At 46.6% G+C, this 27,641-nt stretch overlaps 1 protein-coding gene across 10 annotated transcripts in view; it reads right to left on the bottom strand.

Moving 5' to 3' along the window:
• AFF2 (AF4/FMR2 family member 2) overlaps positions 1–27,641 on the bottom strand; it is a 458,044-nt gene that overhangs the window by 16,094 nt on the left and 414,309 nt on the right. For all 10 annotated transcript variants that reach the window (XM_045472325.1, XM_045472327.1, XM_045472329.1 and 7 more), the window contains 7 exons: positions 17,790–17,949; positions 15,080–16,090; positions 13,720–13,844; positions 9,672–9,894; positions 4,685–4,980; positions 4,086–4,149; positions 805–941 (listed from right to left, as the gene is read on the bottom strand). In XM_045472325.1, coding sequence (XP_045328281.1) covers positions 805–941; positions 4,086–4,149; positions 4,685–4,980; positions 9,672–9,894; positions 13,720–13,844; positions 15,080–16,090; positions 17,790–17,949 — 2,016 coding nt within the window. The remainder of the gene's footprint in view (positions 1–804; positions 942–4,085; positions 4,150–4,684; positions 4,981–9,671; positions 9,895–13,719; positions 13,845–15,079; positions 16,091–17,789; positions 17,950–27,641) is intronic.

The raw sequence follows: 27,641 nt of genomic DNA, 5'->3' as shown, positions 1-27,641 counted from the left end.
TTTCTCCTTCTTCCAGGAATTTTTGTGATTACCCACAAATTCTCCTCCATAGAGACCAACAAGAGGCCCTCCCCCTGCTACCACCTTGTCTGTTTCCCTGAAATTCCAGACACATAGGAAGTTTACTGTGCACCTATGGCCTTAAATGTCAACTCTGCGGCCCCTCCTTTTTACAATTTTTTAAAATGTTTATTTTATTCTTGAGAGACAGACAGAGTGTGAGCAGGGCGGGGAGCAGAGAGAGGGAGACACAGAATCCGAAACAGGCTCCAGGCTCTGAGCTGCCAGCACAGAGCCCGATGCAGGGGCTCGAACTCACAAACCGTGAAATCACGACCTGACCTAAGATGGACGTTTAACCGACTGAGCCACCCAGGCGCCTGTAATCATGGCCCCTTTTTAATAACTGAGGCAGAAATACTTAGAAAACATGGTTTATAACAGGAGTCCCGATAGTGCCACCTTTCTTGAATTGTGCTTTGGAAAGGCAAGTGTCAATGCCAAATGGTAAAATTATCACACTTCACTTCCACCCACCACGTTTCCATTTTAATTTTATGAATGTTGCAAATTATAACACTCACATTATAACCTCTGAAGGGGGTCATTTATCAAGGCAGTGTCCATCAACTATAAATTTTCCATGACGTTAATCAAATGGTAAGAACTAATTATGATGGCTTCTAAGAAGAAGACGCACGGGACAAACCATTAGGAGGAGGAAATGATATTTTTGGAAAACATAGCAGATTCTAATTATGAGGGAGACGAGCTTAGGAAGATGGCTTTGGAAAGGCCATGAACCTGAGGAGCTCCACGGTCTCAGAGTACATGGTATACGGAGACTTGGCTTCCAGAGGGTCGCGCTCCATCGCGTTGCCGCATTCGGTGAACGACAGGGCTGCGTCGGCGTAATTCACGGCTTTGCCAAATTTCTCAAACTGAAACGGGAAGATCGCTCGTGAGCACGATATTGCCTCTCTTCTCCCTCTTATAAAGGAGTGGATCTCAACCTGGGGCAATTTTCCACCCCCCACCCCCGGGAACATTTGGCAACGTCCAGAGATATTTCTGGTCATGAGCACGAGGCCGGAGAGACTGCCACACATTCCCCAAGGCACAGGACAGGCCCCGCGACGGAAAGGGGAGTCGATGTGTGACTTTGTATCGACAATGACGCAGCTGATTTAAGGTTCTATTGTCATGACACTGGCGCTGGTTGAGAAGAGAAAAGGCGGCCAAGGTGGCGCGCGTGTCATGGTGGTGTTATCATATATTTGTGGTACTGTTGTTGTCAGTATTTTTTAGTGGCCCGGCATGCAAATCACTGCCTTGGCTAGTTTCTATGCAGTGAATGGACTAGCCTGGTCATTGCAGGGTCCTATGGACAGACCTTGCAATGAACTCTGCTTTTGGTAAGGCTCCTGGACCAAGTCCACGTACAGTCTGTGCTTGGAACTCTTTGGGAGCACGTTGACTCCCACCCCAGGAGAAGGGTAACAAATTGACGCTATTGTCATGACAAATGTGAGGCTTCAGTGCGACTGTTGACAATAATCACATCACTTTCATTGTAAATGATGGTCTGAAATAGCGTGTCAAAAAGCCAAAAAATATAGCACTACTAAATATTTTAGTTTAGTAAAATTTTATTGCAAAAGGTTTTAGCCCTGATAATGGTCATGATTAAACTGACTTAGACATACTGATTTCTTTTTTATGTGTAATGAATATTATATATGACACTTTTATAGTGAGTATTTTATAACAGTGTTTAATGTTTTCAATTTTTGATAGAGGCATGTAAGAATTCCACTAATACGGAATTTTATGGAAAAGAACCAGTATAATGCAGACTTAGTTATTTTAATTTTCTTGTATACCTTTTATCAAAAATTTTCTTGCGACTGTGAAGGTTTCAATTCTCAAAATGGCAGAGAGGCTGTCTCTAGCAAAGGATTAAGTACAATCGCTTGTTGTAAATGACTCTATAACAAATGTTCTTCGGCTTTTACATACCGCAGGAATTCTGTGGTTTCCTTACTGTAAGCTGTTGTGGGAAAATACTGGTTTCAACCAAATTCAAAGTGATTTGATGAAAACCTGTGTGTGTATATGCAAACTATCTCCTTCTCTTGCCTTACAACATTATTTCCTTAGGTAATCCAGCTCCAACGGACTCTCCCATGGGGAAATTAATCTTTACATCCTGAGTTTTCAAAGTGACTTTTCATTCACGAACCCATAGCTGCAAGGCTGCTTAAAGATCTCCTAGCCCAAACCTCTCTTTTTTTCCAAGACAAGAAACTGAAGTCCAGATGGAAAATTACATGGCCATAGTGCCAATCAGTGGCAATCAGTGGCCAGGTCGCGCCCCCTTCCTGGGCCTCAGTTTCCCCATCCATGAAACGAGGGGCTTGAACTACAGAGGGGCTTCTAGCCCTGACACAGATATAAGCCTAGCAAAGATATCTTCCTCTAGATGAGTGTTTCTCCACCTTTTTTCCATCATTACTACCTCACCTCTGGCTACTGGGGGAGCTATTTCAGATATTTTTTTCACACAGCTCCACTGAAATTCCAATGCCAAAAATATATTCATTATCTCTTTATGTACTGTGGCCTGGCGGGGGGGGGGGGGGCAGGTCACACACCATTGCAATGTCTGACTTTTTTACTTTACCCCCCAAAACTGGTTTTTGCCCCCATGTGGGGGATGAAATCCCCACAAATGAAAATGCATTTTCTAAATGGCTTAGACCAAGAGTGATTTTGGGGGCACACATAAAGACGACAGTGGAAAACCACAGAGTATTAGTTCTTAATCACACGTATGTATCTCTGTGGCTGTGATGCTTCTCAGTTCTTTTAAATCTCACCCACATGGTCTCCTCTGCATATCCCACTCTTCCTGAGCCCACGGACCAGCTTGTCAAGAGAACGTTTATGTGTTCCCTTGCCCTGATTTTGACAGGGTCGACCCAGAGCACTTCTGTGCTGCTGCGGAGTTGAGGACACACTTCCATATCACCGGCCCCCCATACAATGGTCACAGGCACCGTCTCCCCAGCATCTCTGGTGGAGCTGGACCCGAGCCTGCTTTGTCTTTTTCATTTGCAGGAGCAGAGGACAATAGTTTTCAAAGGACGGTTCACCCCACAGAAAGGTTAGCTGTAGGCAATACCTGAGCAATTTGGACCATGGTGGGGAACTGACAGAAAATAGGGAAGTGTCAGATGCAGCTGGTGTTGACACAAGTCACAGCCCTGCCAGGGCCTAACACCACGGGTCCTCTACGTCCTGGGTGGACCCAATGCCATGGTGGAGGATACCACTGAGAGCCTTCTCTAGGACAGTGGAGAGTGTTAATGCCCATACCAGGGTCCCAGTCTCAGAACTTGTGATTCCATTGGTCTGGGGTATGGCTTGGGCATCATGTTTGTTTTAAAGGCCCCCAAAGAATTGTAACACGTGGTTGACACCCCCTGTGGGGAGGCACAGTCAGAACAACTCAACATGCTGAGCTCATGGTTGATCTAGGTGGCCAAGACCCTTGGAGGCAGTGGGGCCATGCGTCCTCAGAAATCCAGATGACAGAAGTTCCCTTCTCTGTGTAGGGTCCTCGCCTGGCTGTACGCCTCACTCTGGAAACATGTGATCGATGCAGCACAGGGCGGAGGTTTTTCTACACACCCGGGTTTCCCAAAGCCCATTTTTGAGGCCACTGAACCAGCTTTCTATAACCTCTCTGCCACACCGGTCCTGATTTATTGGGACCAATGGGGGTTCCCACTTTCTCCAGGGCAGTTTCAAAAGTCATTTGAAAATTCACTTGAAAGATAGCAATAGCATATGCCATTTAGCTCCTGAAGTTAGGGCAAGGGGAGGAAGAGCAAGAACATGGATGATGGCAGGGCAACACTCTCTCAAGGACTTGGGAACCATGCTGTGAGGAATCGACCAGCCCCAGTCTCCCTGTGTCAGAGCAGCGAGGAACTCTGACTCGTATGTAAAGTGCCTTCTTGGTTCCCCTTCAAAGCATAACACCTTAGTGGGAGGAAAGCAACGAGAGGAACAAAACCTACCAGTGCGTCAGCTTTGTGCTTTAGCTTCTTAGCCTCTTGCATGTAATAATCAGCATTGTGAACCCTAAACAAACGAAACGAGCTCTTTCAGCAACCAATGTTTCATCTTTCTGCCGACAGCCAGAAGAATCACAGATTATTTCGCTATAAATCCATTCCAATACAACACCCTCAAAAGGATAGGTGAATGCCCTCCCTCGTATGACAACCAGCCTGGAAATATCCCCAGAAGTGGAACGTGAAGTGTGTAATGGAGCATTAGGATAAATAACTGCCCCTCTAACCTAGCCATTCCATGGTCTGAACATTCCACAGACCCAAACGAACCTGGGTGCCGTTGATAGACTGTTCCATCTGAGGACGCGGATAAGAAAGGGGGACAAAGCAACCTAGAATTAAGCACCTGTCTTTGGAAACGGTAACAGAGCTCCATGATTAAAATGGGCCAAAGACATTTCTTGGTGGGGACAGAGCTGTGCGTGGGGAGGAGGAGCTACTGCTGAGGTCTTACTTTGGGTGACACGTGGAAGGTGCTAGAAAAGCCGTAAAGCCTCCACCCCCCGCCCCGCCGTGTCCATGATAACTGGGGGACAACATACGAGTCGTCAAAAGTGAGCTTGGGTCTCCGGACGTTGGTGGTGCTGCTGGACAGAAGGGGCAGGGCCGCCCAGGATGCCATTTCCAGGTGACTGCTGTCCATGAGGCCAGTAGTGATGGTAGATGTGATGGTGGAAATGGTTGTGGTAGTGGTTGTGGTAGTGGCTGTGGCAGTGGCGGTCGCAGTGGCTGTGACAGTGGCGGTGACAATGGCAGTAGCAGTGACAGTGGCAGTGGCAATAGCAGTGTTGGTGACCGTGACGGTGGCAGACGCGGTCTTTTTTGGAGTGTCTCCATCCTGGGAAAAAAGACAAAGATATACTTTGAATGTCAAGCACATTAGGAAACAAGGCAAGAGAAAAGAAAACAATGCGTACGGCTGCAGGATAAATACATGACCCTGGGATATCACCAGCTTCTTCTCTGTGATGGCACCAACCCCAAGCTAGTCAAGCGCTGTCATTACGTAAGCCCCATTACCCCATGAAGACAGCCAGTGGCAAATCTGGTAGGAGAGGTGGGTGGGGATAGAAGGAAGGGGGAAGGGAGGGAAAGAAAGATAGATGAGCAAGGAGAGAGAGAACTGAGCAAGAGAGAGAGAGAGACAGAGAGACAGCGAGACAGAGAGAGAGAGAGGTGAACCTGATATGTATACTTTTGATAAGAGAACAGCCCAGAACTTTCACTAGGGTAAATAAGGTACCTTAGTCACTCTGCAAAATACCAAATTCAGTGCAGCAAATACCAGCATACCAGGCCTTGTAGCCTGGGATCAGGGCTGAAGCTGCCGTTTGGTTCACTGAGGTCTTGACTGATGTCTGTGTCTATGTCACCTGAGGGCCTCCGGGATGGTAACAGCTCGACCAGATCAAAAACCAAATGGGTAAGAGACTTCTGGGTTTCATTCTGAACTGTCATTGCCCATAAAAAGAGTGGGATCCAGATGAAGAAAGTAGGTGAAAAGATTTATAATCCTGTGACAGTATGTGTCACGAGACCACGTGCCTTGTTCACACGGTAGACTCCGCCCTCCCCACCTGGCAATGGTGGGATGATCCTGACTGTTCTATTTCTGGCCATGCTTTGCCATGGGACCTCTTCCTCCTTCTGCTCTTCTGAGTTGGTATCTCCCTAAGGTTGGTATCTACCAAGGTTCATTCCTCAGATCTCTGCTTCCTTGACCTTGGCAGGATTTGCCAATCGTGTATGCATTGGCACAGATTTGACAACATGCAGATTACTGCCAAATGGAAACCTCGATCTTACCTTCTCTCTGGAGCTCTAGACCTGCAGTGATCACCTCTGGATCATTACCACCAAGATGGCACATTAGTACCTCAAAGGGCTCTGAAACCAATTTGATAACCAAAGCAGTCCCCTCTTTCCATTAATGGCAGATGGTCTTCTGTGTCACCAAGGTTGGATTTCTCCATGTCAGTAAGGGCACTGTGGTCATCCCTGGGGTAGGAACACTGGAACCAGTGTCTCCCGACCTTGCCTTCCATCTGAGCTGCTCTGCTCAATCAGCTTTATATACCGGAGTTCTGTAAATTCTTTCCTTTCAAAAAATGACAATGTTCCTAAAACTCTTTTGCAAAGAGCTTCAGAATAAAATGAATTTCACAGCTGTATCTCATCTTTAATTTCTTCCTCTTCATTGCCCTTATCCAATCAATTCCAAAGTCCTATTCATTCCATCTCCCCAGTGTTTCCCAAGTCTGTCCCTCCCTCCTCTGAAGCCTCAAAGTGCAGGTCCTCGTGGCTTCTGACCGAGACCATCAGCCTCCTGGTTGGACCCCCGCTAGCCTCCCCAATCCACTCTCAATCTGCTGCCGGCCAGCCTGCACTCCTTACACAAAGCTCCAATGCATTTCACTGCCTCGCATCCAAATGCAAACCCAAGGCTGAGCTCCTTTGCTGGCATGTAAGGTCCTCCCAGATCTGGCTTCAGCTTTTCACTCTATCTCCCACTACTCATTCCCATGGAACTTCCGCCAGACTGAACACATCTCACTTTCTTCACTGTCCTGCTTTGGTTCATGTGTAGTCTTATAGTTGAAAGAACCTCCCCTTTGTTGCTTTTTTTTTTTTTTTTTTTTTTTTTGCCTTATGATAATTTACTTTTTAATTTTAAAAAATTGTGGTAAAACACATGACTGGCTTATTTCACCTAGCATAACATCCTCAAGGCTCATCCCTGTTGTAGCATGCATCAGAATTTCCTTCCCTTTTAAGGCTGAATAATATTCCATTGTATGGACAGATCCCATTTTCTTTATCCACTTCCCTTTATTTCTAAACCGTACTCATCTATAAAGGTGCAGCTCAACAAATGCCTTCTCCTCCAAGAAAACCACCTTCTGTCTACAGCCAGAAGTGCTTTAATCCTCCTTGGTCCCTTTAGAGATCTGAAGTCTGTCTCAATCCCTTCTCTATGACACCAATCACCACAGCCATTTTATATTCTAGCTCTTTGAGCACATGTTTCATTGCTTCCCTTACACTGAGAGCTCTCTGAACACTGGAGCCATCTCTGATTTATGACATGGCTACCGTACCCCATACCCCCTGCCCCACAGCCTTGTGCTCCCAGTGCACATTTGCTGAGTGCATGAATGCATACCTGCCTTAGTCAAAAGGCAAAAGGTCACCTTAAAAATATAAGCCAGTACGCCTGGGTGGCTCTGTCTGTTAAGCGTCCAACTTCGGCTCAGGTTACGATCTCATGGTTCATGAGTTCGAGCCACGCGTCAGGCTCGCTGCTGTCAGCTCAGAGCCTGCTTTGGATCCTCTGCCTCCCTCTCTCTCTACCTCCCTCTCTCTCTCTCTCCCTCTCTCCGTCTCTCTCAAAAATAATAAAAAAAATTAAAAAATTAAAAATAGAAGCCAAATGTGAACATTTCTTATGTCCACGAAAGTATATCTTTTCTACTTGATCCAGGATCGTCTAATTATCAAAAATTCTTACCGCCAAGAGCTTGCTGAGATGAATTTAATGAGAGCTACACATCTAAAAATTGTTATGATGGATAGGGAGAAAATAGTTGACAAATCATCATGGATTTTATTCAACCCAAACACATAAAAAAATCGGAGCCTTCTAAAACTCCTAAGCCAACTCCATGTTTCTACTGCCAAAGCCAGATGGCCCAGACCAAACAGTGGAGTCAGCCCAAGACGGTCCCACTCATCTCTACGGCCAAGATATGTGACAAGAACTCTGAAGCACCACATCCAACTGCACACATGGCGTTGATGTCAGTCCTGGCACATTGGACTGGAAATGGCTTCATTCAGCCATGATCATGTAAGTTACATAAACATGTCCTCTGTCCATGCTCAGCCATCCACTGACTCAATACATAAGTCTTCATGCAAATGTGGAATACAGGGGATGCAGAGAGCACAAAACTGAAAACACACTGGGAGCTGGAAGAAGCCCTCTAGATCATCTAGTCAAATGCACTCACTTTATGGACTCTAGAGGTTTCATAATTTGCCCAAGGCCACAGAAAACCCACTGCAGTTTTAGCACTATGAACCAAGTATCTTAACTCTTAGGCTAGGGCAAAAATATACTGGTATTCTGGCTTTGAAGCCATTCACAAAGAGAACGAATGGTCAAAGAAGAGGCAATGGGTGGTCAGTCATGGGAGACTATCATGGGACACTCCAGTGATTTTCTTAAGAAGGACAATCCATTTCTAGGTGAAGAAGTAACCATACTTATCAGGTTTCCCTAGCTGCTTTTAGTTCTTGTAGAAATGACTTTGCAGATTCTTGTGAGCGGTACCATTGTCATAACCACAACTGTATTAAGCACCTGATTCTTTGTGCCGATATACCAGGCCCTGTACAAAGACAGCTGCCTACATAAGGTGTGAAAAATAGGATAGTATAATTATTGTTGAGACTAGATGGCTTATTTCTAACAAAGTCAGCAGTTTTAAATGTGAATACAAATATTACGTTGGTGTGTGTACACACACGCAAATTTCATATGGAAAAGGACTATTTTATAACAACAATTTCTCTATACCGGCGAAGATATTTGCCCAGATACATATGCCATGCCAGCCATCTCAGGTGACGGAGGACTCTATGTCGGGGTCCTTCAAGCTCAGAGGCCTCATGGCTTTTTGTGGGGGTGGTAAATGGGCACTTCTGGTTCAGCGTCCACCAGGTTGGCATCAAGACATTCGAAAGCTCATTGATTTTCACGTAACTACGTTTTTATATTACACTGAAAGGAGACTAGATGCATATGGACGCTACATCTGCACATACATGGAAAAGCAGATGCACTGGTCGTTAATATTCACTGATGACACTACTGTTTGTGGCTTCTGTGCTTCAGGTACCTATACCTGAGACAGATGGAAAGACTGGGCGGATGTGAAAAGTGATACAGAGTCTCAATTTTCTATGCTAATGGAGCAGCCGTGCAGAAAATCCAAAGGGCTGGATAATCCTTTGGCTGGGCTTAGAACCACAATTGTGTGATTTTTAGCAACAGATTCATCTTTTAAATTCCATCCTTTACAGCCACTATTTTAAGCATAATTCACCCATGCTAAGCTGGGTGGTGGGAAGATGTAACTGAGGGTTCCAGCCCCAGTTCAGTGACCTTGGGCAATCCCACCCCATCCACGTGTTCACTAAATGATCAGTGCCTACCCCATGCCAGATGCTGTGATCAGTATTTTGGAAGCTTCCCACTGCCAAGACATGAAAGCATTGGACCAAAGGATATCCAAGGCCCCGAGTCTCTGCATAATAAGCTGTTTGGTTAAGTAAGACTGGAATGAAAAATTCATCCTACATTAGAATAACCAAGATCTGAAATAACGGAGAGTTTGCGTGTTTCTGCACACACACACTTGTATCTTCTGCCTCTTCTGCCCATCTCCCCATGGTCGCGTCCAGTTAGATAAGCTGGGGCAACTTGTTTCTACCTGATGATTCTAATATTTCTTCCAAGATGCTTACATTTACGGATATCCCTTTGAAAGTAGCACAGAATTTGCCTTCACTCCTCTTAGGTTTGGTAGAGGTGATCTGTCCAATCACAGGGATGTTTTTGTCTTGACCAAAGGGACCATTGGTGCCACTGATGTTTCTACGGTGTGGAGGATCCTCTGGCAGTGGGGAAAGTGGCGGAGGAAACAGCTTTTCTTCTTTCCTTCTGTTTGCTCTCCTGGATGAATTGTTCCTGTGTAAACAAAAAGTATAGGGTGTCATAAAGTTTTGTCTCTCTATTGTGGCTTTTCCCATGCTGCTGGTACTTTCGACTTAAGTGATATTTTAGTTGATGGTCTTTTGCCTATGGTGAAGAGTATATATATAAAAATGCACATAGACATAGATATCTATAGAGAGATATAACTATAAATAAATGCAAATGTATGTATCCAAGAATAAACACATGTCTTTGAAGCAGAACTCCATGAAAAATGTAAATGTCTAATGGAGGGTGCTACAGTGTGATATTTGCAACCTTTCAAGATTCCTCTTAATTAGATTTTTATGGAAAATCCAATGCAGACTTTAATCCCGTCATTTTTTAGGATGGTTCCTACTTATTTTGCCCCAGGACTTAACTGCATAATCACACAATGAATGGTACAATAAACAATTAGTGGGGGGATATCTTCTTAAGAAATAGCATGCTTTTACATTACTTAGCTATCAATAACACGCTAAATACTTTTGTGACACGTTGCACACTGTACGTTCACAATGTTCTGTGCCCATTCTGAGGCGTAAGAAGCCCCTGACCTTAAACTGTTACACTGGAAAGTTCTGATGTGCTCCACTTTCCAGAACCCATTTGAAAACTATTTTGTCATATCGCCACAAGACATCTGTAGTTCTAGAAGTACTCTTGTGCTTTCAGACTGATTTATCTGCCCATTAAATGGGCACCATCAAATAGACAGAGACTTCAAATAAAACAGAACAACGAAAACCTTATGCTAGCTGCTTAACATGGTAATTGGGTCATGGATTTTCATTTTAGTTACTGTCTTAGCCTAATCAATGAAGATTACTTGAATTTTAATCTTTTCTTAGACAACTAATATTGCGCTGTGCAGCCATTTACTTTCCATGATTATTGACTACAATTTTCAATAGCAAATTAAGTCAACGAGAATTTATGTTTTCCTCTTGGTCAATTTCAGTCAGTGTCTAGAAATATAGATTTACAATATCTCAAGGCAACAAATCAAAGATGAACAAGCATTCAAGTGGTTTGATTTCCTGCAATGGTAGCAGTCAACGCCGTCTGCTCATTCCACTTCCACTGTGTCGCCCACATTTGCCAACTGTAATAATATTTGCCATCTCTTCCATCTTTTGTTTCATAAATGTGGCCCTATGTCAATTTTTGTCAAGCAGCAACAGTTCTAAAAACATAACTGCTTCTGCCATTACGTCAATTAGTTAAAATGAACTAAAAAAATATTTGCCAGTGGATTTTGCAAACTGTTTTGATGCGGAGAACCATTTTCGGATAGCTGTGATGTCTGATTAAAACAATGGTGAACATATGGATTCAGACTCCTGTCCACGAGGAAGCTCCACAAACATCAGGCCACCCTAAGTGTAATCAATATGGAGGCATTGGACTTCCGGGTATTTGTATGGAGGGATGTTAAGCATCGCCATGGCATCTATGGGTGGGGGGAGGGTGAATGGTTTGTTAGTCACAGCCACTCCTCCACTACTTGAGCTGCCTGAGAAGGTAGTGAGGACTTCAGGGGGCAAAGCTGTTCCCTAGAAGCATTGGATTTGCCAGCGGCTACTACAGTCGGGCTAGGCCTTCCCATCTGCCACTGTACACAGGATGCCGCACACAGGCCAGCACATTCTGTGCAGCGGACATTGGTCACCTGGGCCCCTTTCCATGCGTTTGCTAGTGAGCTACAACCATGGGGCCTTTAATAACTTCCTTGGTGAAGGCTACCCAGAGAGCATGTTCTACAGATCGCTCTGTCACCATTATGGCGCCTTACTACGAGAACAGTTTTTGCCACTTTGGGCACCTCTTCGTGTATGGCAGAGGAAGCCAGCAGACAAGAGATGTGTGTCCCCACCACCACTCAGTGCTTCAGAGGCCCTGCTGATGGTTCAAGCTCCTGAGGAGGTGCGGGATGCGGGGTGCGGGTGGGGCTCCGCAGGGTCCTCCTGCTGGACAACAGGAACCACAGCTGTCATGGTCTGGTGTGGCATTCTTGGCTAGGTTTAGAACACTCATTTAGAAAAGTGAACGCTGTCTCATAGAAATTTCCAAGGATTGGGTTTGCAGGGTCGACAAGGCACAAGGAGTGGACAGAGCAGACATGGATTTGTTTGATGAGCCTAAGAACCTGCTTCGGGCCCCTCCTGAATGATAAATGCTACTAGGTAAACACTGCTTTCCTAACGACTACAAAAGCAGAAAGACCGTAAAGACCATGAGTTAGAAACACCATTTTATGAAGAGCCAATTCAGATTATGGCACATTTACTGAATAGTTGGTCATCACTCTTCCACGACATGGGAGAAATAACAGGTCACTGGGCTGCTTAGGGAGACTGGCATCAGAGACTGATGGTTGTGGCAACACCTCCTGCCTTTTCCTGGTGCCTTCAAGTGGCCTGAACTGGCCAAAGCCTGGGAACTGGGAAGGCAGTACCACCCAGCGACGCCATTTTAGTCCGTCCTCCAGGAAAGGAGGAGGGCCATGGAAGGACCATGTTTGACCACTGGGGAATAAGCACGCTTCCCCACAGGCCTGGCTCACTCTGTGGTGAAGGGCTCAGCTTGCCCCATTGCAGGGGCTGCTAGTTCTGAGAAAGCCAAATATGCAACGGGATGTTTCAGAGTGAAGTTATACCTGGGATACACAGGCACCACACAAAGCGCTATGGAGCCTCTGGCAGAGGGGCAGCTCGGGGCCCAAATCTTATTATACCAGGTGGGTAGCGTGGTAATTGGCCTTTTCCTACCTCTCATCTCAAAACAACAAGGATCTAAGCAAATGTAAGCTGAAAACTTATTTCCGACATCTTACGTGTGGCTGATTGATGCCATATCACTGATGTTAAACAGTAATCTGTGAAATCAATTGTTAGCAGCAGTAAGCCAGATTGCCTCTCTGCTCTGGGCTGCTAATAGGCTCCAAAACTGGTCTTTGATGGAAGTAATCTCTAATGTTGAATGAATTTATGGCAATAATTATCCAGACGGAATGGTTCCAGTAGCTGACGTGACTGTTAGTTAAGTGATATTTACAAGATGGAAGAACTCGGTCCCAACACTTGGTAGCAACAGAGGGGGGATCTTGTCTGAGGAAGGCTGGGGCCATTTGAGTGAGGGGACAAGGGGGCCTCACGCCTGACTCTGGCCCTTTGGTGCAAAGAGGGAGAGGTGGAAGGGGCGCCAGCTGGTTGTAATGAACATACGTATCTTCAGCTGGCTTTCCCTGACACACAACTGCCCCTCATCTCCCTGGCCTCCACAAACGTGTCATGTCCCCGGCCTCCGAGGAGTTCAGGAGGTACCTACTAGTCCTCAAGCTCTGTATTAAGGTTAAGTAATGGCACCAGAGACGAAGCAGCATCGGGGGCATCCTGTTAAGGCCAAGGGGTTGTTTTCATCACTATCAAAACTAGAAGTGGCCCAGAAGCAGGTGATCTGCTTCAAGTGATGGGTGCTTCTTGATTCTGTCCCTTTTAATTCATTTACTCCTTTTACTCTTCCCTTAGTGCTGAAAGTTCACTTTGGTCCTCCACATGAGTTGGAGTAAAGAAACACGGCTAGAAAGCTCATGGAGTCCCCCCAAATGTGGCAGCCTGTATTCCCCCCTTTACACCACCCTCGTTAGACCGGTGGCCAGGGACAGCTGTCAGGACTGGACTGAGCAACTTCTGTTTTCTTACTTACCATCCCTCTGAAACAGGACCGTCCCCTCCCCCAACAAAAGGCTTCAGTCGATGTTTCTAAAAAATCTGAACAATTGAGGTGTCATACAAAGACAGGGTAACCACTCACTCTTTAGTGTTGGGAGGCTTGTGGGGTGGGGCTGGTGAGATGCATGGGGGCAGCAGGCAGATAGCGGTGGCGGCCTCCTCCAGACGTGGCTTCTTCTCGGGAATTTTCTCTGCAATTTCCGTTGGCTTTAATGGGAAGAAAAATACAGTGTTTGAAATACATGGCACATGCAGACATTTAAAACGCACGAGTGAGGGAGACAGTTTGCTTCTATTTTAACTTCTAGATTAGCCAGGGGAGTTAAACGCACATCTCTGATCAGAAAGAAAAGCAATCGGCCTTGCCTAGTTTACTTCCTACCAAGAAGTTGGCATTTGAGTGAGCTGAGCTGCGACGTGACCCTCTGATTAAAGATTGGGTGGAACAGGAATCTCCTACCAAAAGCAAAGAGAATCTATAATTTTCAGACTCTGGCTGCACTGCCGTCATCCCTAAGAGTGGGGAAACGGTGACAGGGCAAGAGCCCCAGACTTTCTGTGGCAGCCATTAAAAGTAATACTACCCAAATATCACGATGAGATGGTGTTACTCTAAAAAACTACCCTGAGATCTGGAAGTACAACAGAATGAGCCTATGAGATACAAACTCACTTGCCTAGAGGTATTTGAAATGGAAGAGGCCATTTTGGGTTTTCCCTTCTGATGATAGTTTTTTTTTTTTTTTTTGCTTTTTTTTAAAATAATTTCTACACCCAACGTGGGGCTTGAACTCATGAGCCCGAGATTAAGAGTTGCATGCTCTACTGGCTGAGCAAGCCGGGCATCCCTCTCCTTCTGATGATAATTTGTAGCACTGGAATTCAGCCCTAACCTTTCGCAGGTGAGGTTTCCACAAGTCGGGCCAACCACACAGGTCAGGGGACCCAGCGGGCTGGGTAGACAGTGTGTCAGCCAGGAACCCGGGTCATCAAAGTATCACCCGGGTGCGGGGATGCTGATGTGTGTCTGGGGAAATTCACAAGGCCCAGAGAATGCATTTTTGACCTTAGGAGCACTTGAGTGCCCGGCTGCTGCCAGGGTGGGGACTGTGGCATGTGGACATGAAAGCAGGAGTCGCTTAAGGAGCCCATCCCAGGGACTGGCTACCTGGGGCAAGGCAACGGCCTTCATGGTCTTTCCTACACATCATAATCCTTCGTGTACCATATCGGATACTCTTCACACTGCCTGCCAAACCCGGACCGTTCCTAACACATCCTCCCCGGTCATGTCAAATACTTTCCCGTGGAAAGCAGCATTGCCTTCCCCAAAGACTGCAATGCACTGCCATGAGCCTCCTTGCAAATGGGACTCCAGATCAAGTTCGCCAACACACAGCCACTGCTCATGCTCACTCGGCAGGCAACCGGGGACAGCTTACCTTGTGCTTACGCTTGCCCTTAGGGGCGGGTTTTTCCACAGCTGCAGCAGCGGTCTGGCGCTTGGGCTTCGGCGCAGTCTCCTTGGGGTCTGGCTTGGCTGGTGCTGCTTGCAGTGCGTTGTGACCGGGTACTCTAGACAGCAGGTCAAGGTCAATCTTCACCCAGAGATTTTTCAGATTCTCGTGATCTCGTAGAGGGGACAGAAGCTCCGTTTGCATGACAGGGATGGGCGAAAAAGCTGGTTCCTCACTATTGACGGATATGTTGCTGCTGCTGCTGCTGCTGCTGACCAAGGTGCTGAGGGTCAGGCTGGCACCACAAGTTTCCTTCGATTTGGCAGAATTGCCCCCGGGAGCAATGCAAGGGGGCAGGACTTTGATCTGCAGGGTCTCTTCCTGATCTGTGTTGGAATCAGATGTAGACGAATCCGTTTCGATGAATTCCCGGGACTTTGGCACGATCTTGCCAGGCCCTCTGTACTTCTTTTTCTCAGCAGCCAAGGGAATGTTCGGCCTTGGTTCCTTCCTAGGGACTGGTTTGTGGGCAGATGGTTTGTTGCGGCCTCTTGGTGGATCAGGAAGCTCCACGCTTTCTTTTTCTTTGGGGGTGCTGCTGGTAATATTTGGTTTGGGCCAGGTAAACTCGTCAATGCTGGTGTTCTTCTCGACTTTTTTGGGCTGTTTTTTTCCAATTGTCCTTTGAGAAGCTGTCTCAATAGTTGTTGACAACTTATGCTTCAAAGCCTTTGTTTCTGGAGTTTTCTGGGTAGGCCGTGGACGGGCTTTCTCCCTGATAAGACTGAGGAGAGGCCTCTCTTTGGGTTCAGCCAGGACCTGGCTGGGGTTTGTCTTCACTTTGATCTGGACTTCCATTGGCTGGATGATTGGAGGAGGCACAGAAACCGTCTCCATGGGCGTTTCATTTTGGCCACAAATAAACGACTTGTTCTGGGAAGTCACTTTGTTAAGCCATTTATCCAACTGCCACTTGTTGGTTGAGGGCGGCTCAGGCTGCGGATGAGAAACGACAGCAAGAAAGAATTTCACCTCTTGGAAGAATCTGGACAGACACTCGGTACACCGAGTGCTGATAAAAGCTGTGCGTGTTAAGTGCCCATTCACACATTTAGAAACACACATGGAATCCACACTAATCAAATTACCCAGGTAGACAAAGACTCCACAACCCAGCCCCGATCTACTTATTTCAACAAATGTCTACTCCTCTTCTGAAAACATTCTCCACTCTGGCCAGGAAGGGAAGAATTCTTCACAGAGGGTTTTTCCAGAGAGTGGGCAGGGAGGCCTGGCAGGGAAACCTGTTCCCCAGATCCTTTGGTGGGACTCATTGCCCAACCTCTCACCAGGAGGCAGAAGTAATGATCTCGGGTCCTGAAGACCCATGCAAACGTGCCTCACATGTAATTCAAAAGGAAAGGCTTCCTCTCTGCCAAAGTGCCAGTGCCTCCTATATGATGCTGCAGTTCACTGCAAAAAGAACAAGCCTTTTCTCTTTTTACTGAAGGATGAAAAGATCTGACTTCCAAAAAAGAAAAAACACTGCATTTTTGTCAGTGTATGGGCAATAACCAATTTATGGGGACATGCATGCAGGCATTAGCGTCCGCTGTTAAGCCATGGAAATGACGCGTACAATTCAGGTGCTTGATTCCCAACTCTGAATTCTGCCTGTTGAACTAAAAGAGCCATCATTTTTATTAGAACTGCTCTTCTTCTGAAAGCCGTCAGCTGAGGCTTATGGCACCAGCCAACAGAGGGTGACAGAATTAAAGACACTTGAGTAGCTGGGATTCCAACCCGCACAAGGCAACGGCAGGGAAGGGTCGAGGAAATCGTATCGGCTGCCACTGTTGGTTAAGGGCATGAGCTCTGGCAGGTGCACAGAGCCCAATTTCGTCCTGGGTCTCCCAGTGTCCACCTGGGAGATGCTGGGAAAGTTCTCTCTCAATCTCTCAGAACCTTATTCTTTATTCTATAAAATGGGGATAAGGATAGCGAGGACCCCAGAGAATTGTTCTGAGGATAACATGAAAAACAGCAGGTCAAGGGCTTCTCAAAGAGCCCGGCACATGGTCCACGTTCAGATTATTACAAACGAGTGTCCACAGAGCCCTGGACGGACCTGCTTGCTGTACGAGGCACAGGCTTGGGGGAACTGAGGGGTTATTCTGGACTCAGAGAGGAAGGGAGGGGAAGAGCACATTTTTTATTTCAAAAGTATAATTTTGGTATTCTATGGAGCTGTGTTAAATGTGTTCATGAATTATTATCAAACACACTTGGAGGCTGCAAGTTGAAATTAAAAAAAAAAAATCCATCACATTTCTTGGGTCTTACTTGCCAAGCAGCAATTCAGCACTTCAACCTGGAGTAAGGGGTGGTGTCCCCACGACCAGAAGTGGGTGTTGACTGGTTCTCTCAAAAGAGAAGTTGCTATCCCAGGTATCACTCTTCCAGATTTTACACATGACGAGGCTTGAGGCTCAGACAAGCTAAGGGAGTCGCAGGGCAAGAAATGTCTTTCTTGAAGGGACTGTGCATACACACGTTTTCGAGGGAAAAAATGATGTCAAATACCCAAATACTTTCCTGAAGTATTCATCGTGCCGACAGCGTGTGTGCGTGTGTGTGAGTGTGTGTGCGTGGGTGACAGGGAAATGATGGTCGTGGCCCTGGACGCTTCACCCACCTCTGGCGTGGCCGCACGAGGCGCCTCATTGGACTCGCTGTCAGTGGTGCTGCTTTCAGTGTCAGAGTCTGACTCGGAGCTGCTCTCAGAGTCACTGGAGCTGCCGGAGCCCCCGCCGGCTTGCACTGCAGGTGGGGGCTGAGGAGTGGCCAAGAGCGGGCTGAAAGAAAAATGACATCATCTGCTGCCTCATTTAGTCTCGGATCAGCGGGCAAAGAGCACCCCCGCGGCCACGTTTGGCATAAGGACCCACGATCTGCTGGATACAGGCAGAATGGAGCCCACCGTCCCATTCCACACGTGGGAAACGTGAGGCTCAGGAGGCCCCGTGAGCGGCCGGAGGTCAAACGTGCGGCCAAGTTCCTCGGGTTCCGTCACACTGCCTCCCCTCTCAGGAAGGCCTTGCCTCCCGCATTCCACGTGAAAACTTTAGACCAAGGTTGCATGCCTTCCCGACACAGATACACATACCACATGCCGCACGCAGCCTTAAATTCTTAATGGTCCCGTGTTGTTTTTAGTTGAGATAATTTTTCATTTCCGGGTGCCATCTCGTTCAGAAACCCAGAGGTTTGTCAAGGGGCTGTGATCTCAGTTATACACACAGTATAGTTAGTTCTCTCGCCGAGGATGAGTGAATTCAACCCCCATCTGAATCGGAGGAAACTGAGGTCCAGAGGGAGGGAGGCTTGCCTCTGCCCCCCCAGCGAGTTGGACAAGTGAGGGGAGAACGCCAAGGGCAGGGACTGTGGGAAGCGTCTTCCCTGCCAGGTGCCCGGCACCCGGCACCCAGGTGACCGGAGTCCCCATTTCTCGGCCGCCTCCATCCCAATATTTGTAAACTCTTTGTAAGACTCTTACCGGGAGGTTATGGTCATAAAGGACCGAGCAAGTCTAATGACGGATTTCAAATTTGTACAGCTGACCAAGCAAAGCATTTGAAAATTGATACCATTCACCACTCTGCCTTTAATGCTAATCAACAGTCTTCCTTACTAATCGTTTGCTCCCCGTGCTCGTAACAAATCAGGCTCTGCTGCCGCTTGGCATGTTGGGCTCTGTCACTGCCCTCTGACCTCCGGCTCAGTGTCACAAGTGGGGCTGCAACCTCAGGAAGTTGGAAGGGCTCTCATCTTCCCATCTCATGAGCCCAATACCCTCTTTGGAGGGAAGTTTCATCATGGTGACGCCGGGGCCGGGGGCCAGAGCAGTGTCACTGCTGGGCCAGCGGGCTGGCCCACCCATCGGCCGGGGCTCACGGCCGCTCATGCTCCCAGCTCCTGGCCCGGCTCTCCCCACTCAGTTCAGTCAGGAGAGTACAGTTCTAGTCCCGGAGGGCATCTCGTCCTGTGGTCCCACCTTCAAACTGGAGCAAGAAGGACCCCAAGGACCCCTCTGCCCAAGACTGCTTGCCTGCCCCCATCCGCCCCCCTCAGCAGTGGCTATTTTTTTCTCCATACTCAGCCGCTGATTGGGAAGGAACAGGATCCCTTTTAAGCCAGCATGGGCCCCTTGTCAGTCACTATCCCGTGCAGAGAGCCTTTTCATTCCATGTACCTTGCCTCCCTAAAGACTGCCCCTTTAATCTCCCAGGTAGGTATTTTCTTTCATATAGCAAAGCTCATTTTAAAATGCTATCTGCTAAGTAAATGCTATCCGAAAGTACATTTCTCTGCCAAACACACCAAGAGATTAGGGGAAGCAGAGGAAATAGGGGACTGTATCTCCTGGGAAGGTGCACGCACGTGTGTGTGTGTGTGTGTGTGTGTGTGTGTGTGCATGCATGTGTGTGTGTGTCCTGGACAGCGGGGGCAGGGACCTACAACTCTCCTTAATGGCAGTAAAAACTCTGTATTTATGCAAAGCACCCTCTAAATCTAATCAATTGCTTTTGTCTTTGGTTACTAAATAAAGGCCGAGGGAACAGATTTAATGAGACCAGTCCAGCCGTTATGCTAACTTGGCCTTGATTCCCCCCAAGTAAAGTTTTAAGTCCAGCACAGAGCATCCACTGGCCTGAGCTGACTGGCTGCTGGACTGCGATAAAATCGACCTCATACTCATGATTTGCAAGTGAAAAGTGGTCACCTAGTTTTCTTTCATAGCTGCATTCATTTCTGCATTCTCATAAGACTCAGGCCATCCTAGTATTACCAAACTCGACTCTAGATTTACTTTGGAATATTTCTGGATAGCGTTTCCATTTACTGGATTATTCTCGAGCAACTGCTGTAAGAAACAAAACAATCCCAGGGATTATTCCCTTACAACCAAATGCGTTGAGGTGATATACATAAAACACAGATGTTTTATTTACCAGAATAAACTTATTCATCAGTTACATCACAGTAAAGCTTCATGGACTTAGTTGGAAACTTGTATGTGTGCATTTGTACACAGTTGTTCCTTATCCAAAGCCCTTTGAAGGGGAGAAGAATTCTGATGTTCAGATTTTTTAAATTTTGATGTGAATATACCATATATACGGTATATATATGTATATATAGTGTGTGTATGTATATATATATGTATATGTGTGAATATATATATGTATGTATGTGTGTGTATATACATATATTACCTCAAGTGGGATCTGGGAAAGCACCCTTTCATAAAACTCAAAAACTCATTAATATTGTTACCGTAACATCATCAGTTAAGAGGAATAAAGACTTTAAATAAATATCTGCGCATCAGTTGAGGTTGGGCTCTGCCGTGAAGTGAGTTTGTCTCAAAGTTACTGAAAATGAAAGCTCTTAGGACTTTTTCAATTTCAGAATTTTGATTAAGGGATTGTAGATGTGGACAGAAACCACATATGAAAAACTGACTCTAACTATTTGTCTAAGTTAAGTATAGATAGATAGAGACATGAAATAAAGACCATTTCAAACCTCAGAGTAACCTTGATTGAGACCCAATAAAATGAGACCGGAAATTATTTTCCCTAAGACTTCTTACAGCTAAATCTATTGCTGTGTCCTCAGGAAGGACCCCATGGCCGGTCAATATTGACAATGACCCCTTAAAGGAAAGTAGTGTAGAAAGAACAGGAAGAGGTTCACCAGCTTTTCAGATCCACACTGATGAACATGGATACATAGGGGTGAGACAGAAAGTGGACTTGAATTCAGAGAGGACACAAAGAATTGCTTTCTCTGGGCAGTTGCACGGTTGGAAACAGGGAGAGCCAGTGATCGTGGGAGGGAATAACAGTCGTTGAAAATGGAAGCAAAACTGCGCTCCCCAGTACCTTCTTATACCTCTATTATCTACCTGCTGTTCCCAGGCTTGCTGGAGAATCTGGCTGCACCCCGCTTGCTGAGGAACGCAAGCCACGTATTTGAGTGTATCTGACCCTCGCTTCCTCTGGGCCCACCTAGCACCGAGCTGGAGCAGCTCCCGGGAACCAAAAATGAATACAAAACCGAAACACCGTCTTCACAAGCAGTACAAACATCAATAACAGAATGACTGGCCTAGGGCCACATTCTTGTCTGGAATCCACGGTGGAACTTTCAACTTGGCAAATCATCACAGGTCTCCGCTGAAACCCGTTAGCTGTGCAGCTAGTTAAAGTCCCCCTTCTGCTACATTTATTTTCAGACATCGCCAGTTTATTTTCCAAATGTATATTAAAGTGGCTACGAGTGAAGCTAGCGCATGCCATACTTGATTCTGCCTAGGAGATGGACTAATGTGCGGTTTACACATTCTTCATTTGCCAAACTGTACTAGAATTATTTCCCACGCACCATTTCCTCTCGTATTTTACTAAACTGCTTTTTAAAAGAATGCTAGTGGTTACGACAAAGATAATGTGTTATACTAAAAATCATTAACATTCGATGTATTAAACCGTCTAACTCCCGAGTCTGTAAATATTAAAACTGTGCTCTTGGACTTCACCCCGATGTAATAAAACTTCTCAAAGGACCCACATTTGTAACAACTTCAAAGTCAGCTGCTCAACCTTTCCAGAGATCAGATTCTGCTATTGTGCTCATCAGGGTAAGAAGCCTTCATTGAGTAGGTGAGGCCTCATTTTAACCCCAACCCCATTTGATAGGTCTTCGTGGTCGCAGGCCAGACGGAGTGCAAAGGGGCTGGCTTGGCAAGTCAAAGACCCTAGTGGGCAAATGCAGGGTTAGGGAGAGGGATCAAAGAGTAGGCCAGTGGGACAGAAGTCCAGGGGGCATTGACGATGCCTTTTCCAGGCAGGGTTGGCGCTGGTGTGGAAGGCTTGAGCATCCCAGAGGAGAAAGATGGGTTGTAAGTGCAAGTCCAAGTACCTTAATCTCTAGACATGACAGTTTCTCTATGCTTACGCTGACCAGGCCTTTTCTGCAATAAAGGACTCAGGTCACGATACCGTAAGATAGTTTGAAAGCCATAGGAAGGAACTCGGGGTACTCTGCCTGGAGAAGACTCGGGGGCAGGGAGGAGGGTGCTCCTATGACGACAGTCTTCAAAACCCCAGAAGGTCTGTCCTGTGTGAAAGGGGGTGGGCTTGTTCTGAGGGCCAAGGTAAAAACAGGACCAATGAGCTGGACATCTGGTCTGGAAGATTTCACCTCAACGTCAGGGAAGACTTTTAAAAACCTATAGCTGGGCTGTAGGTCAGGGGAGCCTGGGTGGTGACAGTTACGTGTCCTATTCTTGATTTTGGTTCAGGTCCTGATCTCACAGGCTCGCGAGACCACGAGCCCTGTGTCGGGCTCTGCACTGGCAGCGGAGGAGCCTGCTCGGGATTGGCTCTCTCTTTCTCCCTCTGCCCCTCCCCTGCTCATGCTCTCTCTGTCTCAAAATAAATAAATAAACTTAAAAAAATCTACAGCTGGTCACAGAGAGAAGCCAAGGCTTTGAAGGCCCGCGAGCTCAAGACCTTTAGATGACCAGATAGCTGGCAACAGAGAACACGATAGAAAGATTTCTATCGTGGGTCCCAAGTGGGCTTGGATGATCTTTAAGGTGTTCTCCAACTCAAACATTCTGATCCTTATGAAAGTACAGTGTATAGGGAATTTTACGGGGGACTTTTTAGGACCATAGACGAAGTGTGTGAGGAGATGTCTGCACAATCCAATGTGCTCCTTAAGGCTGCTCTTGGCAACACTTTATCAGTCACAGAGCTCTTGTGTGAGCCTTAGAGGATTAAGGCTGCATTTCTGTGGGGCTAGTTTATAAATCAGACTTTTCACTAATTCAGATTAACAGCTCCCAGAAAGCCAAACATCTGCATCAGTACTGATTCTAATCCTAATTTAACTGTAAATTCCTTCCTCAGGAGAGAAACAGGGATGATGAATTGGCCATTCTACTCAATCAAGCTGTGTGGGCATCAAAAAAGAAAGGTTCCAGAATGGATGACAACTTTTTAGTGGGAGACGTACATGGGAAGGGTCCGACAAGCAAGGGTCCGACCAGGTACCGGTCTTGGCAACATATTTCACAAGGCCCAGAATGTGCCCGAGGCAAGTAGCAGGAGGTGTTTGACAGGGAGTCCTGTATTATTAAACCCTTGTCTTTAGTTGAGACTTGTATGAATTTCAGCAACATGACCCCTTCCCAGTTTTACAGGGTTCAAACGTCTGTCTACCAGATGATTTGAAATGCTTCCATATTTGACGTCATCATCAAGTTGCAAAGGGATAGCCCTGGGGCAAAGGAGTATATGCAGAGGCATAATACATAAAACAGATAAAGGAAGAGTTGCCCTGGTGGAAACAGGAATAGGGTAGATAGTAGGGAAAGGGTGTTCCCAGTAGTGTGTCCTCTTCTCTGGGGTGGGTGGCCCCCAAACACAGTTTGAAAGTAAAATGCTTCATACCCCAACATTATCACCAGCAACTCAGGATCAAGCATCTTTTGTGGTAATGGACTGACGCTGTTGATGAGCGCACAGAAAATCACTGTCCAGCTGTAATTCAGGCCACACCAGAGTTTGTCGTTGCCCAACGTGCGCACACTGGGTGTTGCCCTTTTGTCCGATCCTGGTGTTACTGAAACCCTATTACTATTACTATTGTTCAAAGCCCTGACCAACTGATGAGAGCTGTGGTTGGCCAAATAATGACTCCCCCCAACCGTGTCCACATCCTAATCCCTAGAACCTGTGACTATGGTACCTCATGTGGCAAAAGGGATTTTGCAGATATGAAGAAATTCAGGATTTGAGATGGGGAGACGATCCTGGCCTGGATAATCTGGGTGGCCCCCATGTAATCGCAGGGTCTCTAGGAGGCAGAGCTCGGTGTCAGGAAGGCACTAGTAGATTAGTGCCACAGCAATGGGTGATGAACTTCTGGAGAAGCTGTGAGTCGATCATTTGGAACTTTCATAAGGAGTGGAAATGCCTATTTGTCCTAACTTACCCGACACCTACTTCCTTTCTGAGGTGATGATACTGATGAGTGATTTTGCCAATGGCTTCTCGTAATTACATTTGATTTGCAGCCAGTATGGTTTGGCTAGCCTTTCTTTTTTTTTTTTTTTAATTTTTTTAATGTTTATTCATTTTTTGATAGAGACAGAGCGTGAGTGGGGGAGGGGCAGAGAGAGAGGGAGACACAGAATCCAAAGCAAGTTCCAGGCTCTGAACTGACAGCACAGAGCCCGGCGTGGGGCTCGAACTCACGGACTGTGAGATCATGACCTGAACCGAAGTCTGACGCTTAACCGACTCAGCCACCCAGGCACCCCTGTTTGGTTAGCCTTTCTGGAGACTGACCAGACCCAGGCCCTTGTCTTCTTTTCCTGCTTGTGGCCTGTCTCCATTTTCAGGCTATTTCACACATCGAAATAGCTACGTTTCCTCTACTGCTTTGTTTTTGTTTTTGATTTTAAACATCTAATAGGCTGGTAAGTTTCATGAATCAGGGAGCATCCCATCCAGCCAACAGACAGTTCCCTCCCCTACTGGTTTTAAAGAAGTAGTTTTAGTCTAGTGGGAAGAGCGTGGGATTGGAAGTCAGAGGATCTCTTGAATGTCACCTTGGATACTTTATTATTGTGTGATCTTAGACTAAGCACTTAACATAGGGTCTCAGATTCTTTGCCTGTAAAATGGGTCTACTATATCACAGGCAGCCAGAGGACCGAGTGAGCACATTTAGTTGAGGCTTCTCAAGCTTTAGCGTATGCACGAATCACTGGGAGACTCATTAATGTGCAGACTTGAATTAGCTAGGCCCCAATGGGGCCTGAGTTCGGCATTTTTACTACACTCCCAGGTGATGCCGATATTTCTGATCGGTGGGCTGCACAGAGAGGAGCGAGCCTAAAACCTACATGGGCTACTCAGACATAAGCTGCTGGGGCAAAACATACGTTGGTGGATTCGAAACTGAGGGCAAAATCACCACTTGGAGGTCACCTGTGGATTTTAAATGTCCGTAACTATCATGTCCTCCGTCAGCAACAGATAAATTTGACCACCTTATGCCACTTTAAATCTAACCTGGTCAAGTTTAAGTTCAAATTCTATCAAGTTCATTTGGGCAATTGGGCCTGAAGAGTTTTTCTCAGATTCCTTCTGATAGGCTTACAACCATCCTGAGGGCTACCTGCCCGCGCCACTAGGTGGCCAAATGCACGATTGTTTCCTCTGAATGTGGCATACGGATCACTGCGAGGCTCAAAAGGCGGCTTGCCACTATCCTCGCCGAGCGTTAGGGAGGTATTGCATTGCACGGATGGTCATCGCTGGGCCCCTACTTTCGCGACCGTCCTGTGAGGCAGACCCTCTTACGACTTCCATTTTATAGCTGACAACACTGAGACTGAGTACCAAACAATGGCAAGGTGAAAACTAGTTTTAAGGATATTATGGGACACAATTCAATGTGCAGCTTCAAAGAAATGAAAGAAAGCCAAAAAGCAAGGCATCTGGCTTCCGCCTAACGCAGCCCAAGGTGCGACAGCACCGCGGAGGGTGCCAGCATGCTCCCAGGAAGGCTGGTCAATGCTGGCTAATGGGCCAGCTATGTCTCGAGAGCATCACACTCCGCATTTGGGAGAATACACTGATATTTAAAATTTTCTGGAAATAATTAAAAACCACACAGACTTCTCCACTAGCAGTCGGAGCTGCTTCAATCAAACAGCTAAACAGGTGGGAAAAAACCATACACAGCCGAGTATTTTTGTCCCTTTTGCCTTTAAAGTACATTTTTTAAAAAATGGGAGCAAGGGAGAGAGCAAAGGCAGGCAAGTGGACGTGAACGCCGCCTCCCTTGAGCCCTGGTCTCCAAGCAAAGCAGAGAAGGAATGATTGGCAGTTTGCATTCATAAGGATCCCAGAGACGGCCAGATGCTAGGAATCTCTAACAAGGTGGAAGCCTTCCAACAAAGAATTCCATCAGTCACAAATCGTAGGTGAAGCAGGGTATGTGCCCTGACCGGGTGACCCAAACCCAGAAGCTGCTTCCACGCAGGGATCTCTTCCCTGTATCCACAGAACTGGTCTGGAGATGGGCAGAAGAGCCTGGGCAGTAGGCAAGCTGAATATTCTAGGAGAGGACAAAGCAGGCTGGAGATAGGGGCGGAGCAGCTCAACACGAGCCCCTGCCTCTTGATTTGGGAAGTGGGCATCCCTCTTCCAGTGTCTCCCTAGACTCCACTTCTTCTTTGACGTCTCTCAATGCCAATCTCCTTATCAGTACTGTCTGCTCCCCTTCATGTCTGATTTGTTACTTGATGCATCACAGACACTTGATTTAGAGGGTAAGCTTCTAAGGCCAGAGGCTTCATCATACACACACACACACACACACACACACACACACACACACACTATAAAATGCTTCATGCACCTAAGACACCTTAGAGTAAAGCCCTGAAGAAATCTTCTCTGTAGATTTCTGCGAAGATGGTCCCTGGGTGTATCCACTGCCTACCGTCTATGTCCCTATGGTCCCAAAAGGATACTGTCATCATTGGATCAACAAGACCAAAATAGTTTTTAAGTGCAGGGCACTTGATAATGTTCCAGCATCTTCACCCCCATGACCTCATTTCGTTGCTATAAGAACACTGAGCGGGGTGTATGTGGACCAGGTATCCTCCCCATTTTGCCCACAAAGCTCCAGGACCTCACAGCCAAAGTTGTGTGGTTGGGATCCGAGGGGGGGCTTCACCAGGCTATTGTGACTATTTGGGCAATGGCAAGTGTGCCTGAGCAAATGAAAGGAATCATGGATCCACTACAGAACCCACTGTCGTCATCATATCAAAAAGCGACAGGGACACAGAATTAATTCCAAAGGTGTTCCTCAAGGGACCAAATGAGACAGTCTGCAAGAATGTGACGTTGAAAGCACAGAAGGCCATCAACGCTTTATGCCAGGAAAACCTTGCTCCGTTTGACTCCAATGACAAACCTCCTGGAGCCTAGCAGATGACTCTTTCACATACATGAAGAGTTTGTGAAGACCGACTAGGGAACATTTATTTTTTTAATGTTTATTTATTTTTGAGGGGGGGAGGGGAAGAGAGAGAGAGGGAGACACAGAATCTGAAGCAGGCTCCAGGCTCCAAGCCGTCAGCACAGAGCCTGATGTGGGGCTCGAACCCACGAACCGTGAGATCATGATCTGAGCCAAAGTTGGATGCTTAACTGACTGAGCCACCCAGGCGCCCCAGTAGGGGAAATTTCAATGCCTTTTATGTTTAACATCCTTGTGTTTTTTCAAAAATTGTATTTGTTTTTAAATAGATAATAAACATGAAATTGATTTCAAAAGATACTGAAAGGGATACAATGAAAAGTAGATCTTCTGACCTTCTACTGTCCCATCACCCCGTTTTCCAAAGTTTTTCACTGTTGCCATTTCTTAGGATTCTTCCAATAAC

This window comes from Leopardus geoffroyi, chromosome X, assembly GCF_018350155.1.
Source record: "Leopardus geoffroyi isolate Oge1 chromosome X, O.geoffroyi_Oge1_pat1.0, whole genome shotgun sequence".
Lineage (NCBI taxonomy): Eukaryota > Metazoa > Chordata > Mammalia > Carnivora > Felidae > Leopardus > Leopardus geoffroyi.
The sequence above is the reverse complement of the archived record's forward strand: the minus strand, read 5'-3'. Positions and strand labels throughout refer to the sequence as shown.